The following is a 14472-nucleotide window of genomic DNA, read 5'->3' as shown; positions in this document are numbered from 1 at the left end:
TTCAAGTACCGGAGAGGCAGAATACCTTCCCACTGCAATGTTAAGATACCTCGTGCGGGGGCGGGGCACGACCTTCTATACCAGTGTAGCCCGTGTACGGACTAGTGTACGGAGTACTAGTAGATTAGGGACGAGAAGGTTGCTGTGGCCCTACCAGAGGCTAGTGTGGTCAGTAGTGTATTACGGAGTATACATACTGCTGTCACATATGTATCCGTACATGTACATACATTAACGTTACTTACATACTACTGGTTATACCTTAATAAAACGGATTCCTCCGTACCTGCAACCTTACCGAGGCTGGGCCCTACGCTGTGGCGGAACCTTTCATGGGCTGTGGCTGGGGAACACCAACCCTGCAGGACCCTTGTCGGCGCGCGCACTTTCACGCCAAGACGGCGGACAGCTGCCATCAGTTTCCATGGCCGAAAACCCGCCCGTCGCATTATTCAGACATCGTCGCCATGTATCCCGACCTTTCCAGGCGTGCGCGGAGTTACCATTAATTTCCAGCCACCCCGACCCAAGGCTTACCTGCTTTGCGCAGTCTAATCTGTACACTATTTATTTGATATTTCATTGTCTTTTTCCGACTTGGCTGCATATAGATTCCCCTTTCTGCCGCCGTCTTGAGCAGGCCGAGCCCAGATTGCTTGGGACGAGAGCCGTAACTTCCGACACCAAACAGTCCCCGAGGTCACCACATTCGCCCTTCCGCAATGCTGCCCCGGCAGCGAGCCCTCCGGTTACCGACGCCGACACGTCCCGTCTTCTCGACCCCGTCACGAAGGTTGAGCGCCTGCTCTATCCCGGCGTCATTACGACAGAGACAGACCGTTGCGCCACAGCTGCAATGCTCCGCGAGGAGTAGGTGGCCGTCGTCGCTCTCAACGTTCTCGACGTACTCTGCGTTAGGCAAGCGGAAAGAGGGCTCAGGTTTTTTTGACGGAGCTACCGAGCCACTTTCCGAGGAGGAGAAGAAGGCGAATCTCGAGAAGGCCGAGGCTGAAGAGAAGGAAATAGCGAAGTCTAAGTCTGCCAGCTCCGACGCGACATCGAACAACAGCGGCACGGGGGCGCCAGGGGCACCGGATGGGAGAGGTAGTGCTGCTGGCGGCGCCTCGTCCGGGGCGGGAGATGACTCGGGCTCCAGTGGTGGCAGACGGGGGCGGAAGGGTGACAAGGCGCTCGCAAAGCCCGTGGTACCAGAAATCTACCCCCAAGTCCTAGCAATTCCCATCGCAAAGAGGCCGCTGTTTCCCGGATTCTACAAGGCCATCACCATCAAGGATCCCAACGTCGCCGCCGCGATAACTGAGATGTTCAAGCGTGGACAACCCTACGTTGGCGCCTTTCTGTTCAAGGACGAGAATGCCGACGACGACGTCATTCGCAGCCCTGATGATGTTTACGATGTCGGTGTCTTCGCCCAGGTCACCAGCGCGTTTCCCATGAACGCACAGGGCGGCGAGGGCGGCGGTCTGACGGCGATCCTGTACCCCCATCGCAGGATTCGGCTGTCTTCGCTGATCCCGCCAGGAGGTGCAGGCCCCTCGAAGGCTACCCCTGTCGCAGAACCGATCCCGGAGGCTGTCCCTAGACCGGCAGACGAGGCGGATCAGAAGGGAGACGTGGTCGCGAGTTTCGAGGAGAGTGCCGTCGAGCAGCCGAAGCACGAGACGTCAAAGAAGCTGTACGAGGTGACGTCCTTCCTGAAGAAGTATCCCGTCAGCATCGCCAATGTCGAGAACCTCACCGAGGAGCCACACGATCCCAAGAGTCAGGTGATTCGTGCCGTCACGAACGAGATTGTCAACGTATTCAAGGAGGTTGCCAGCATGAACAGCTTGTTCAGAGATCAGATCTCTACGTTTTCTATTAGCCAATCGGCCGGCAACGTCATGTCGGAGCCCGCGAAGCTCGCTGATTTTGCCGCCGCTGTCTCTGCTGGAGAACCCGCCGAGCTTCAAGAAGTCCTGGAGAGTCTAAACGTCGAAGACCGGATGCACAAGGCGCTCTTGGTGCTCAAGAAGGAACTCGCCAACGCCCAGCTACAATCCAAGATCACCAAGGACGTTGAGAGCAAGATTACGAAGCGGCAGCGCGAGTACTGGTTGATGGAGCAGATGAAGGGCATCCGGCGGGAGCTCGGTATTGAATCGGATGGCAAGGATAAGCTGGTGGAGAAGTTCAAGGAAAAGGCAGACAAACTGGCAATGCCTGAAGCGGTGCGAAAGGTGTTTGACGAAGAGCTTAACAAGCTGGCACACCTGGAGCCGGCCGCGTCCGAGTTCAACGTCACTCGGAACTACCTGGACTGGCTCACCCAGATTCCTTGGGGCCAGAGGAGCGCCGAGAACTTCGATATCAAGAACGCCATGAAGGTCCTGGACGAGGATCATTATGGTCTCAAGGATGTCAAAGACCGCATTCTGGAATTCATTGCGGTGGGCAAGCTGCGCGGAACGGTCGAGGGCAAGATCCTCTGCTTCGTTGGCCCCCCCGGCGTGGGCAAAACCAGCATTGGTAAATCGATCGCTCGCGCGCTGAACCGCGAGTACTACCGGTTCAGCGTTGGCGGTCTCACCGACGTTGCAGAGATCAAGGGCCACAGGAGGACATATGTTGGCGCCCTGCCCGGGCGGGTTATCCAAGCGCTGAAGAAGTGCAAGACCGAGAACCCACTGATCCTGATCGACGAGATCGACAAGATCGGGCGTGGTTATCAGGGTGACCCGTCCTCTGCGCTGCTGGAGCTTCTTGATCCCGAGCAGAACAGTTCGTTCCTCGACCACTACATGGATGTTCCCGTCGACCTTTCCCGGGTCCTCTTCGTTTGCACGGCAAACATGACCGATACGATTCCTCGACCGCTCCTCGACCGTATGGAGGTCATCAGACTCTCCGGCTATGTCTCGGATGAGAAGATGGCTATCGCAGAGCGGTATCTCGCGCCGCAGGCGCAGGAGCTCGCTGGCCTCAAGGACGTCGACGTGCAGCTCGACAAGAGTGCGATCGAGGAGCTCATTAAATCGTATTGCAGGGAGGCCGGTGTCAGGAACCTCAAGAAGCAGATTGAAAAGGTGTACAGGAAGTCGGCGCTGAAGATCGTCCAGGACCTGGGGGAGGAGGCGCTGCCCGAGGACAAAGCCCTCACTGACGAAGGCAAAGCGGCCCTCGAGGAGTCGGAGAAGGAGGGCAAGACCCAAGAGGCCGGCAAAGAAGCAAGTGAGAAGGAAACTGTCGAGCAACCCAGGAAGCCGCTCAAAGTCCCCGAGAGCGTGCATGTCACTATCGACAAGGACAATCTCAAGGACTACGTCGGCCCACCGATCTTCACCTCGGATAGGCTATACGATGTCACCCCCCCAGGCGTCACAATGGGCCTGGCGTGGACACAGCTGGGCGGCGCGGCCATGTACGTCGAGGCCATTCTCCAGGCCGCCCTGAAGCCGTCCAGCCGTCCATCGCTCGAGATCACGGGCAACCTCAAGACGGTCATGAAGGAATCATCCACCATTGCCTACTCTTTCGCCAAGTCGCTCATGGCGCGGGAGTTCCCAAATAACCACTTCCTCGAGAGAGCCAAGATTCACGTCCACATCCCGGAGGGTGCGGTGCAGAAGGACGGTCCGTCGGCCGGCATCACCATGGCCACATCGCTGCTGTCGCTGGCCCTTGACACTCCGGTCGACCCCACCGTCGCCATGACCGGCGAGCTGACCTTGACGGGCAAGGTTCTCCGCATCGGCGGACTGCGCGAAAAGACGGTGGCGGCGCGGCGCGCGGGCTGCAAGATGATTATTTTCCCGCAAGACAACATGTCTGACTGGCTCGAACTTCCCGAGGTATGCATCTCACGTCGACTCTCACTCCTCCCCCCGCGTGTGCATGATTGGGTTGGTAACGGTGAATGCTAACACGCTGTCTACAGAATATCAAGGAAGGCATTGAAGGCCGTCCGGCGAGTTGGTACTCGGAGGTGTTTGACTTGATCTTCCCCAATCTTGACCGCGAGAAGGCAAACCGGTGCAAGGCCTGTGAGAACAAGAAGGAAGATGGGGAGAAGTCCGAAGATGAAGACAAGAGCGATTAGAGCGCCGCAGGTAGTAGGAGTATGGTTGGCAACAGACACATGCCATCATCGGGGGATAAGGCGAGACAATGTTTCCCTCCATCCTACGCCAATTACGAACGTCTTGGGTCGGGATACTTGCTGCTTCGCTGCTGCCGCTGCTCGATTCTCTGCCCTACTGGCAGACCATAGGGCGGGGCCGAGAAGTACGTACTCAGCCACAGTGCCGCGAAGGGAGGAATGTAGAATTAGAATAAGAGCCCATTACTTGGCGTTAAACCACGGGAAGGAAAGGACAAGAGGGGGGGTGGTGGGGGCATATGGATGACGGGAAGGGTGATGAATGGGCATGGGCCATAGAACGGTGGTTGGAGCCGTGCACGCGCACACTTCTAGCCAAAATACAAATCCTCACTCCGCCATGAGTAATGTAAGCTTCGCTGTGTTGCACTCCTTGGGTGTACTGTACAGCATACAATGCCACGATCACCAAAATCACAACTGACGGCCAGCTCCGCACCCAGTGGTGGGGACTACCTGGCATGTGTCCAGCCTTCTCTTGCTCCTCCCCAGGCAAATTCTGATATGTTCTTCTAGTTGTTGGCTCTTGTCAACTGAAGTGCTGACCCGGCTTAGTCCTGAATTTCCAAGTTTCAGTTGTGACACGACAACATCAAGCATGGCCATGGCTCAAGAGCCGTGATCGTGTGGGCGGTCCTTTGGGCCAGTCGAGCGTGTCTTCCGGATCGCAACGAAATTCTTGTCATTGCTGACACTGACTGGCAAGCCGTCTCACTCGCGGCTGCAGGCGTTTGTGATACTACGTTTCAGTGCTCTCGCCCTCGGCCTCTTTCCCGCCTTGTCAGGCACCGTGAGGCAGCGGCAAGATAGAGAGCGGGGAGCAAGAGGAGGTCCTGTAATTGCCTGCCTGCCTGATGGATGGGAGTTCGTTCAAGTACGGACCGCACAGGTGTGCACAAGAATCCACAGGAACGGAAGCCGTTCCGAGACAGCTTTGTGTGATCAGCTTCCCGTGTTTAATTCCCACCACGCGAACAACGAGCTGCGGTGCTCTCCGCGCATGCGGATACGGTCCGGTCGGGTGCAAAAAGACAAGCAAATTCCCTCTAGAGCGATCGACCAGATCAAGGCGGGATATCCAACCTCGCGTTCGGCTGCCAATACTTTGCTCTTGCTCAGTTATTGATCTGCCACGCGCCTAAGATCTCTCCTCACATCAGGCGGCACCTGTGGAAGAGATCTCTGGTATGGATTGGCCAAAAGCGGCCCACTGCATGCAGCCTTGTTTTCCTGGTAGGCTTCGTGCAGCCCTGATGCCGTCGGCGATTAGTAGGGATTGGTTCTGCGGCTGCTGTGGTTGCGCTTGGGCAGCAATGCTCTAGTTGCTCCCGGGGCCGGCGTGGGGCTGCCCTGAAAGGCAGAATCGAACAGTTCCAGCTCCCGCAGCAGGGCTGCATGCAGCGTAATGGTACTGTACACTAACTGGTTGTGAGTGATGAGGCCTTTCTGGAGGGGTTGCGCCCTCTGCCGTCTCGCAGCTGTGGCAGCTGTGGCAGTGGGATGGAGCGTGCTGGATGGAACCCGTTTTGGCGAGGCACTCTTACTTGTAGACCCCGTAGCAAAAAGCCTGGGAAAGAGATATTATTCAACAGCTGGCGACTCGAGTCGAGCGATGCGGCCAGCTCTGTCGAGATCGGGCTGCCGTTGGGCGTGTACAGCACATACTGGTTCGTTTGTTCATTGGCGCAGAATCAAGATCGGGCGGGAATAGACAGGGAACCCATCACTTCGGTTCGGAAATGGTGATGCGGCTCAACTTCCCAACTCTCGCCGATGACCATGCGGGCCGGGACTGGCTGCACGCGTGCGCGGAAGAGCCGAACGCAGAGAAGAAAGATGGCGGCAGTGCCTTGGCAAGTGCCTTTCAGAAGAAATTGGGGCGCAGCCTGGCTGGTTCCCTAGAATTTTTTTTTTTATTTTTTTTTTTTTTGGGGGGGAGGGGGGGGAAACCATTCATGATCCCCTGTGCGACACATTCGCGCAGTACATACACCCTAACCTAACTGATGGCTATGCTTTGTGGAAAATGTTATGTTCTGTGTTGATTTGGGACAGTGAGCCGGATAAGCTAGATAGTGTACGAAGTAGAGCACACGAGAGCAAATGACCTGGCAGCACCAGTGAGCGGATCAGTCAAATGCACATGGTTCCCCGTGCGTACAGATGATGGACCCTGGCTGACCCCTACACCGTTTACGCAGGGCAGTGGCCAAGTTCACACCGAAGTCGCATAGTAGTAGTAGTGTAAGTGGAGTGCAGCTGGACTCGGCTCTCCTAGGATCGGGAAGGGGAAGGAAGGAGTCAACAGGAGAAAATACACAGGACAACAATGATGCTCGTCCATCACAAGTTCACACTCCAAGCACGGAACACTACCAGTGTGGCCATGCAGTGACTGCTGTCTGCCGATATGGAGGTACCTATTAGGTACCTCATGTACCCGTGCCGAACATACAAAATTATTACGCTTCTGTCCGTATCGGCAGATATCTAGCAGATGACTACCTATCCAAGTCGCTGCTCCGTTACGCTGTCGAAAGACATGGCGCAAGTCATCACGCAGTATAAGCCCAGGAACCCGTCTCAAGGTTGCCGAAACAGCCTGATTCTGGCCAGAGGGTTGGTTGTGATACGGTAACGGAACCCCTCTGCCCATCGATTCTGTTACACGTGTTGCACCTCCCCACCAGCACCCCTGTCTCCCGCGACTGCCCCACAATCCAATGGCCTCTGACCCCATCTGCCCATCTCTTTGCAGAATGGGCGTTGATGTCTGGCTATCCCTCTGTGCCCATTCTCCTCCTGCCTTGTGCAGCATGCAGGAGGAACCTACAGACGGTGGTCAAGAGCGCTGCGGGGAGCTCAACCTGGGGCTATTGAAACAGCGCTGCAGTTGGCGGAGCAAACCCTCAATAACTATGGGCCGAGTCGTAGTCTGACTCTCTTCATCCGCTTCCAAACCCGGAATTTCTTCCCGCGTTCGCTGTTTCCAACCTTTCGAAACTCCCACCTGACTTCGCTTCCATCCCGTCCGACGGTCCGACCCGTCTACTCCTTCTCGATTTGCTTGCTTGTGTTCGGACCGTCATTGTTGCAATTTTCCATTACTTTCTCGCGTATATATACATATTTTGTCGCCGATTTCCGTTTAGACTGCTCGTCTATCGAAGGAGGAGCTCGCATATGGCCTCACGGTGCTGGTCGACATCCCGCAGCCTGCCATTCTCCCATGTCTTCTTGGGGCTCGGGGGTCCAGGGCTTTAGAACTCATAGTCGCAATCTTGGTGTAGCCCGACTTCGCGACTCGACCGAATGAAGGCAGCTGAAGGCGACTTATATCCAGTCTTAACTCTCCGCGCTCACCCCACCAGCTCGCCATCAACCTCCCACCCTTCTCAAAGCCTCACCTCGACGCGTCCGAAGCTATTGACAACCCCTGCGACTCCCCAGATACAGTACATAGCATGGTTATGTATGTGGCTGCCTCCAGTTGATGGACCTCCGGCGACAACCCTATTTTAGCTTGCAGCCCCCTCCGCTATCCAACCAGTGTGGTCCCCGGGTCTTGTGGCCTGGCTTGATGAAATAATCGGATAGTCGGGAAGTCGAAGAAGGGAAAAAAAAAGAAAAGAAAAGAAAAGGACTGGGAGGGATCGCCAACGCGATTACGGACTCCGTTGCCAGCCAACAACACTCGGCGGCCCAACTCTCCGGCAACTGAGTTGATCTCGCTTTGGGCACTTTTAGCTGCCGTTCCAGCTCATTCTTGAATCGGGCCCAGGACTCGGGAGAGTCTCTCCCGACCGAGCCACATGGCTCAACCTCTCACAGCCCCTGCTGTTGAACCCTTTGCTCCTTTGACGCACAGTGGCGTTCAGATGCCGCAGAGTTTCTGGCGAGGGTGGCTTCGCGGTTGGGACAAGGATACTGGAGCCGATGGAGTGCTGGGACCGGCTCACAACGGCCACGGCCTTGAGCAGCCGGGTGACCCCGAAGCTGGCCCCGTTCGGCGTGTCCCCCGGAAAGTTGTCCCCGGCCTGCCGCGGACTCAAACGTTCAAGAGGCAGCGCTCCGAGGTGCGAAGCCGGCTGGAACCAGTCCACCCTACCCACGCCGAACGAAGAGCGGTCTCCGTGGATAGGCGAGTGAATGGTTTCGGCTGCCCTCTTGACCATTCCGACCCGCGGGCCAGCGCTCCCGATTTCCTACACCACCGCCCCAGAAACCCGCCTTCTCCGTCGCCCCCCACGAGCCCACCAGATCGCTTCCTCGGCTACCCCGGAGATCTGGACAGCTTTGACCCGGAGGGGGATCCGGCTGACGGCGAACTTGTTCACGACCCAGACACGTTTTCCAGGATGGACGTCCAGTCGATGACCACCTCGCAGTACGACGCCTTGATTGAGCGCGAGCTAGAACGCAAATGGATCCTCAATCTGTCTATGCACTTCCGGGACAAGTCCAAGCGGGAGAAGTTCTTCGTTACCTTCCGCCAACACGAGCACCTCTGGCGACGCGTCACGGTCTCGGTCGACTACCGCAACGCCCCGGAGAACTCCCTCGAGGCAGATCTCGCCCGCACTCAGTATCAACGGGACAAGAGCGCCAAGATCTACGAGGCGATCCGGGAAAGCCTGCACGAGATTGACTTCTACGATACCGTCACCAATCTCAAGCTGGAGACGAGGGATGGGAGACTACATGTTCATGTCGTCGAGGACGTCAATGTACGTTGTTTCGCATCCCGTTGTGGCAACCACTCTTGCTCACCCAGACCTAGGAGATCATCAGTTACCCCCCAGTCCGCGCGGTCCAACATCTGAACTGCAGACGAGTCAGGGAGCGGGAGCTGCATTTCGATTCCCACTTGTCCGGATTCGTCTACAGAGTCCGAGTCCACGGCAGGCTGCTCATCAAGAAGGAGATTCCTGGCCCTGACACGGTCGACGAGTTCCTCTACGAGATCAACGCGCTCAACCAGCTATACCATGCGAAGAACGTGATCAGGTTCTACGGTATCGTCGTCGACGACGGGGAGCAACACGTCACCGGCCTCTTGATCAGCTATGCCCCGCGCGGCGCCCTCATCGATGTCATCTACGACAACGACCACGCCCTGCCCTGGTCCAGGCGAGAAAAATGGGCGCGCCAGATTGTCGGTGGCCTGTCCGAGATTCACGAGGCCGGCTTTGTTCAGGGTGACTTTACCCTATCCAACATCGTTATCGATGAGAACGACGATGCCAAGATCATCGACATCAACCGACGCGGTTGCCCCATCGGGTGGGAGCCGCCGGAAGCCACGCCGCTGATCGAGAGCGAGCAGCGAATCTCCATGTACATAGGCGTCAAGTCCGATCTTTACCAGCTCGGTATGGTTCTCTGGGCCCTGGCGACACAGGAGGATGAGCCCGATGCTTTTGGCCGCCCTCTGATCATCGGATCAGACGTCGAGGTACCAGCGTGGTACAGAGGGATCGTCGATACCTGTCTCAGCGCTGATCCCAGGGACCGTGTCCAGGCTGCACAGCTGCTGTCATGGTTCCCAGAGTCAGAAGAAGGCAATCAGCGTGGGCCCCCCAACGGGGCCTCCAGGTCCTTGAACGGCGACGCTGTCTATCCCTACGACTACGTGTCTCCCAGGGGGCTCCCGCGGATCAAGACAGTTCACCCACCGAGCGACTGGACTCACAAGGGATGGGCCAACCACCTCCCGGCTGACGACGGGTTTTCCTACCCCAGCAGAGGCAGATCGCCGCCTTCACCTATGCCGAGCAACCGGGGGGACTACTACGATCCCGCGCGATACGGGCATCCGACGTATGCTTGGTCGGACGGCTATAATCATGTAGTACCGGCTGTGCCTTCTGTTACCGACATGCGAGCGAACGAGTCGAAGGGAAAGTCGACCTGGGGGAGGTGCCAGGACAGTGAGCCAAATTTGGAGACATACGCCGGCGGTCGTCACACAGTCAGCGGAAGCGCCACGGAAACAAGTAGGGATGATGAGTCACTTGGGACTCGAGGCCGATCGCTGTTAGTGAAAGAACGGTATGAGGGGAAAACAGGACCCGCAGATCATGACGAGCGCAGTCTAGTCTCGACCTCGGCATGGGAACCGCCGAGGAGCCGGCGTCCGGGAAAGGGTACGGATGATATGGGAAATGGTGACAGAATCCAGAGCAAGGGGAACACGGGACCGGAATCGCAGGCCGACAGCGGCAAGGATGTTGTGGAGAGGGCCAGCACCCCACGGGAGCAAAGAGGAGGACGCCGCGCCGAGAGTTCGGAACGCTCCCGGTCTTCCTCCTCTCGGGGCAGAAACGGCAGGTCGACTATGGAACTGGAATCGCGCGGGGGCGGCCAGCGAGGGACTGCTCCTTTAACCGTCACCAAACAAACGGCAGGCAGCCGTTCTAGCAGCACGTACAGCGGTAACCACCGGGAGGAACCCGGGGCTGACCGCGAAGGACGCATGCACAGGGGGGCGCGGGCACATGTGCCTGACACAAGTTCCCGCCCAGCATCGCCAGCCCTGCCGCGGCCTACGCGCTCTGGCTACGACCGAGCAGACGACGACCTGAAAGGAATCGGCTCAGCACACGGCCCAGCCATGCAGGGCCCTTATGGATTTGATCACGACAGCGAGACACGGCACCATGAGATCATCATTGACGAGGACTTGACTTCAGAGTTGGATAAAGGATTGAGGGAGACTTCCCCAAAGGGCGACCGTCGTCGGTGAAAAAAAAAAAAAAAAGAAAAATCTCGCAGTGCGCTTTGATTTCTTTCGCGAGCTTGATATAATTAGGATTTTCTTTTTCTTGGAGTGTTGTTTGTCTTTTGTTTCTTATATTATATTTTCATATTCCGTTGTGGTACTTACACCATATCATGCGATATTACAACTGATCCTTTTTCCCCATTCTATTCCGGGTTTTATATTAGCGAATGACAGGCGCAAGCGAAAAGAGCTGATGACTGGGTTGGGTCGGATTGGGACTTGGGTTCGGGACGCGGAGAGGGTAGGACAGGCACGAACGGCGGGTGGCATTTTGAACGAACATGAAGATTCTTTTTTTTTTGTTCTTTTCTCCCCTCGCAGTCAGCTTTCCAGTATTATAATACTCGTATCTTGCGCTTGTTGGCCATTGTGGCTGGTGGTTTCTTTCTTCCCGCCCCGGTCATTCTTCGTGGTACTAATTACTCCGTACAATAGCATGCTTCATAAAGGAGGAACGCGGCCAAGCGAACATCTTAATGCGGGTGTTTTCTGCCCTTTCCCTTTCGGCCGCTGCCATCCTTTGATCAACGTGGCATTTGAGTCTGCATATTGCAAGAGACAAGAATTCGCGCCTTTCGAGACTCTGCTGGAATTGATTCAGACCGATCCATGATGCCACCGATGGCCCGTTGTTGGCCGTGAAACTTTGGTATATTGTTGAGGTCAGTTCCGAAACCAAGAAGCTCGGGGGGCTGGGGTGAAACTCGCCTAATTAGTTGGCCGACCCACTGCGCTCGATATGTCTCGGTGGGTTTCGGGTCGCTGTGCGGCGCTGCGCTGGGTGGTGGGAACCTTAATAGCAATTATTAGTTAACCTTAACAAAAAGGAAGGCGGTCGGGCCAAGGGTCGGTTGGTGTTTTGAATGAGCCTGCGGCCTTCGGAGGGAACTATCAAGTATTCCAGAGACAAATCCGTTGTTTTTTAAATGTCTCCTTTTCTCCTTTTTTTTTTCAGAACGAAAGGATCAAGGGAAGAGATGAAATATTAATCGCAGGCGTTATTATTACTTTCTCCTGTCGCTCGACCAAGTACCACCAGGATTGGATTAATCAAGATAGTGCCTGCCTTAGTAGGTCATCTTATCATTGACATCTTAGGCATTCGTTTGTCTTACAAACTACTTGATAATAAGCTCTAATTAGGGGCTTAGAAACACGGGGTCGTGGTCTGGGAGACCGCGACCGAGTTGTGCCACCTGCAAGTCACTATTACTAATTACGCCTCGCAAGCAAAAATGTCTCGACAAAGATGAGGTCGAAGTTTGGCCGCGTGGTTGGTTCAGGCTGATGGCCCCTCCGGTTCACCTGGACGACGGTAATTAATATTTATTTATTTAAAGCTACTTTGGTTCTGTTTGCTTGGAGCTGCCATGCATCTTTGGCTACAAGTTTGCCTGACCTCCGCCGTGCACTTAATTAATATCCTTTGTTTCTGTTCTGATTTTATTCTATTATATTCTGCTTTCGACATTTTCAACTTCATACATTCTCTGAGCTGGAAGTGCTGCCCTAGAGCTCGCTCAACATCGTCAATGAACGAAAGGCGGACGACTGCTACTAAGAACTTTGGGCTGTCGGCTCCCAATGGCACCGTTCCGCGAGGTCCCAGCCATGCTGGTGGTGCTGGTGCTGGTGGTGGTAGGGGTGGTGCTCCCGCTGGTGGTAACAAGGGAGGTGTGATCACCGCGGGTGCTGGGAGGGGCGGTAGTGGTGTTGCCCCTGGTGGTAGTGGTGGTGGTGGTGGTGGTGGTGGCGTCTCAGGCCGTCCACGGCCGAACGACGCGACTGGGAACTCAAAAGAGCCTCGGGGTGTGACTGCGCTGGGCGCGGGACACTCGGACAAGGAACATCATAGCACTGCAGGCCAGCCGCCGCGCAACAATAACGCGACCAGCACCGGAGACTCGAAGCGTTCAGGATCTTCTGTCAGTGGCGCAACTCCGGCAACTGTTCTGGCGCAGAGGAACAAAGGGAACAACAACCCGCCCGCCAAAAAGGAACCAGATCTCGCCAGGCTGCAGAATCCTCCCGCCACCAAGAGACCCGATTACGCAAGGGAGCGCCGCATCGCCGAGCTCTTGGCCCAACGCGCCTCCGTCGTGACCGAGGCTGTCCTGGCTATGCTGAACCTGGGGTACACGCAGGGCCCCGGCCCCACGTCCTCGTCCGCTGCGGCCCCCATCAGCCAGTACAAGCCTCCGACCGGCGGCGGCAAAGGCGACGGCGCCGTCAAGGCGAAGACCGACATGTCGCCCGTGACCATCGCCGACTACGCCGCGCAGGCGCTGCTCATGTGGGCCCTGAAGAAGGCTTTTCCGAATGACTTGCTGCTCGGCGAGGAGGACGCGGAAGAACTGATGAGGAACGGAGAAATGCTCACGAAGGTCTGCGACGTGATCAACAAGGCGCGGAGGAAAGTGGAAGAGGAGTGGAAGAGGGAGAAGGAGGAATGGGCAAGGAAGGGGAACAGGGCGGAGGATTTTCAACAAGCCGATAAAGACCTGCCCTGGCCGACGACGGAGGACGAGGTGCTGGGTGCTCTCAAGTCCGGGGTCCCAAAGGTGTTTGGGATCAAGGACGGCAAGAAGAAAGAGAGAGATGTGGAGCTCGAGAACGGGAAGAGGTACTGGATCATGGACCCCGTCGACGGCACGTCAGCCTTCATGAGCAACGGCCAGTACGCCATCCTGCTGGCGCTAGTGAAGGACGGCGAGGGGATTCTCGGGGTGTGCGCGTGCCCCAACACGGGCTACGATGAGGCGGTCAAGGGGGAGAGAGTCCGAGAATACATGGTGGTCCCGGGCAGGAAGAAGGAAGCGGGGCTCATGCTGGCCGCCGTGAAGGGCCATGGGGCGACCATGAGGAAGCTGGGACACACGGACCTGCTCGGCGGCATCCGACTCGACTGGTCCAGCCATCCGCCTCTCTCTCTTACGGAGGACTCGAACGGGCATCCTGACTTTTCTAGCCTGACCTTTATCGACTCGGAGAGAAGCCCCAAGTCTCGGTCTGACGTGGTTAAAGCCCTCGCGGGAAAAAACTACAGGAACGGGGTGCAGGGGTACTCATCGCACTGGCGCTACGCCGTCGGAGCCGTACTGGGCCCCGGAGTTGTCCAGGTCCGATGTCCCATCAACGACAAGCGCGACTGGAAAATCTGGGATCATGTCGGCACCATCGTGATTTACGAGGAGTCCGGGGCAGGCAAGGTGACCGACATGTACGGTAAGCCTCTGGACTATTCGCATAGCCCGGCCATGACGAAGAACTGGGGCGTCATCGCAGCACATCGTTCGATTCACGAGCATGTCCGCAGAGCTGCGTGGCACGAGTTGAACTTGATCAAGCAGGCGTAAAACAGCCAAAAATTATACAGGATGGCTTCCGGGATTATTAGTCGTCTGCCCTGTACCAAGATAGAATATCACGGCGCCAGGTTATTGCTAGACCGTCTCACGCCCTCCTGTCTTTGGCTCCGCCGTGTCCGTCATTCGAGCACCGCCAGGAATTGATCAATAGGCAGAAAGCC

At 56.5% G+C, this 14472-nt stretch overlaps 3 protein-coding genes across 3 annotated transcripts; all 3 read left to right on the top strand.

The window, feature by feature from the left end:
• Positions 1–474: 474 nt before the first annotated feature.
• Positions 475–4494, top strand: P884DRAFT_224739 (Lon protease C-terminal proteolytic domain-containing protein). The gene is made up of 2 exons (XM_069439597.1): positions 475–3851; positions 3938–4494. The coding sequence occupies exons 1-2, from the start codon at positions 723–725 to the stop codon at positions 4097–4099; spliced, it is 3291 nt and encodes a 1096-aa protein (XP_069297412.1). The 5' UTR covers positions 475–722; the 3' UTR covers positions 4100–4494.
• A 3477-nt stretch (positions 4495–7971) lies between these two features.
• P884DRAFT_201631 (uncharacterized protein) lies at positions 7972–10904 on the top strand (the record flags this gene model as incomplete). Its single annotated transcript, XM_069438370.1, has 2 exons — positions 7972–8886; positions 8940–10904. The coding sequence occupies 2 exons, from the start codon at positions 7972–7974 to the stop codon at positions 10902–10904; spliced, it is 2880 nt and encodes a 959-aa protein (XP_069297411.1).
• Positions 10905–12319: 1415 nt separating this feature from the next.
• P884DRAFT_260126 (uncharacterized protein) lies at positions 12320–14316 on the top strand. The gene has a single exon (XM_069441410.1). It carries the CDS (start codon positions 12476–12478, stop codon positions 14297–14299), a length of 1824 nt encoding a protein of 607 aa, XP_069297410.1. The 5' UTR covers positions 12320–12475; the 3' UTR covers positions 14300–14316.
• Positions 14317–14472: the final 156 nt, after the last annotated feature.

Source organism: Thermothelomyces heterothallicus (genome assembly GCF_042370625.1).
Source record: "Thermothelomyces heterothallicus CBS 202.75 unplaced genomic scaffold P884_scaffold_12, whole genome shotgun sequence".
Lineage (NCBI taxonomy): Eukaryota > Fungi > Ascomycota > Sordariomycetes > Sordariales > Chaetomiaceae > Thermothelomyces > Thermothelomyces heterothallicus.
Note: the sequence above shows the minus strand (reverse complement) of the source record. Positions and strands in the feature narration are given on the sequence as shown.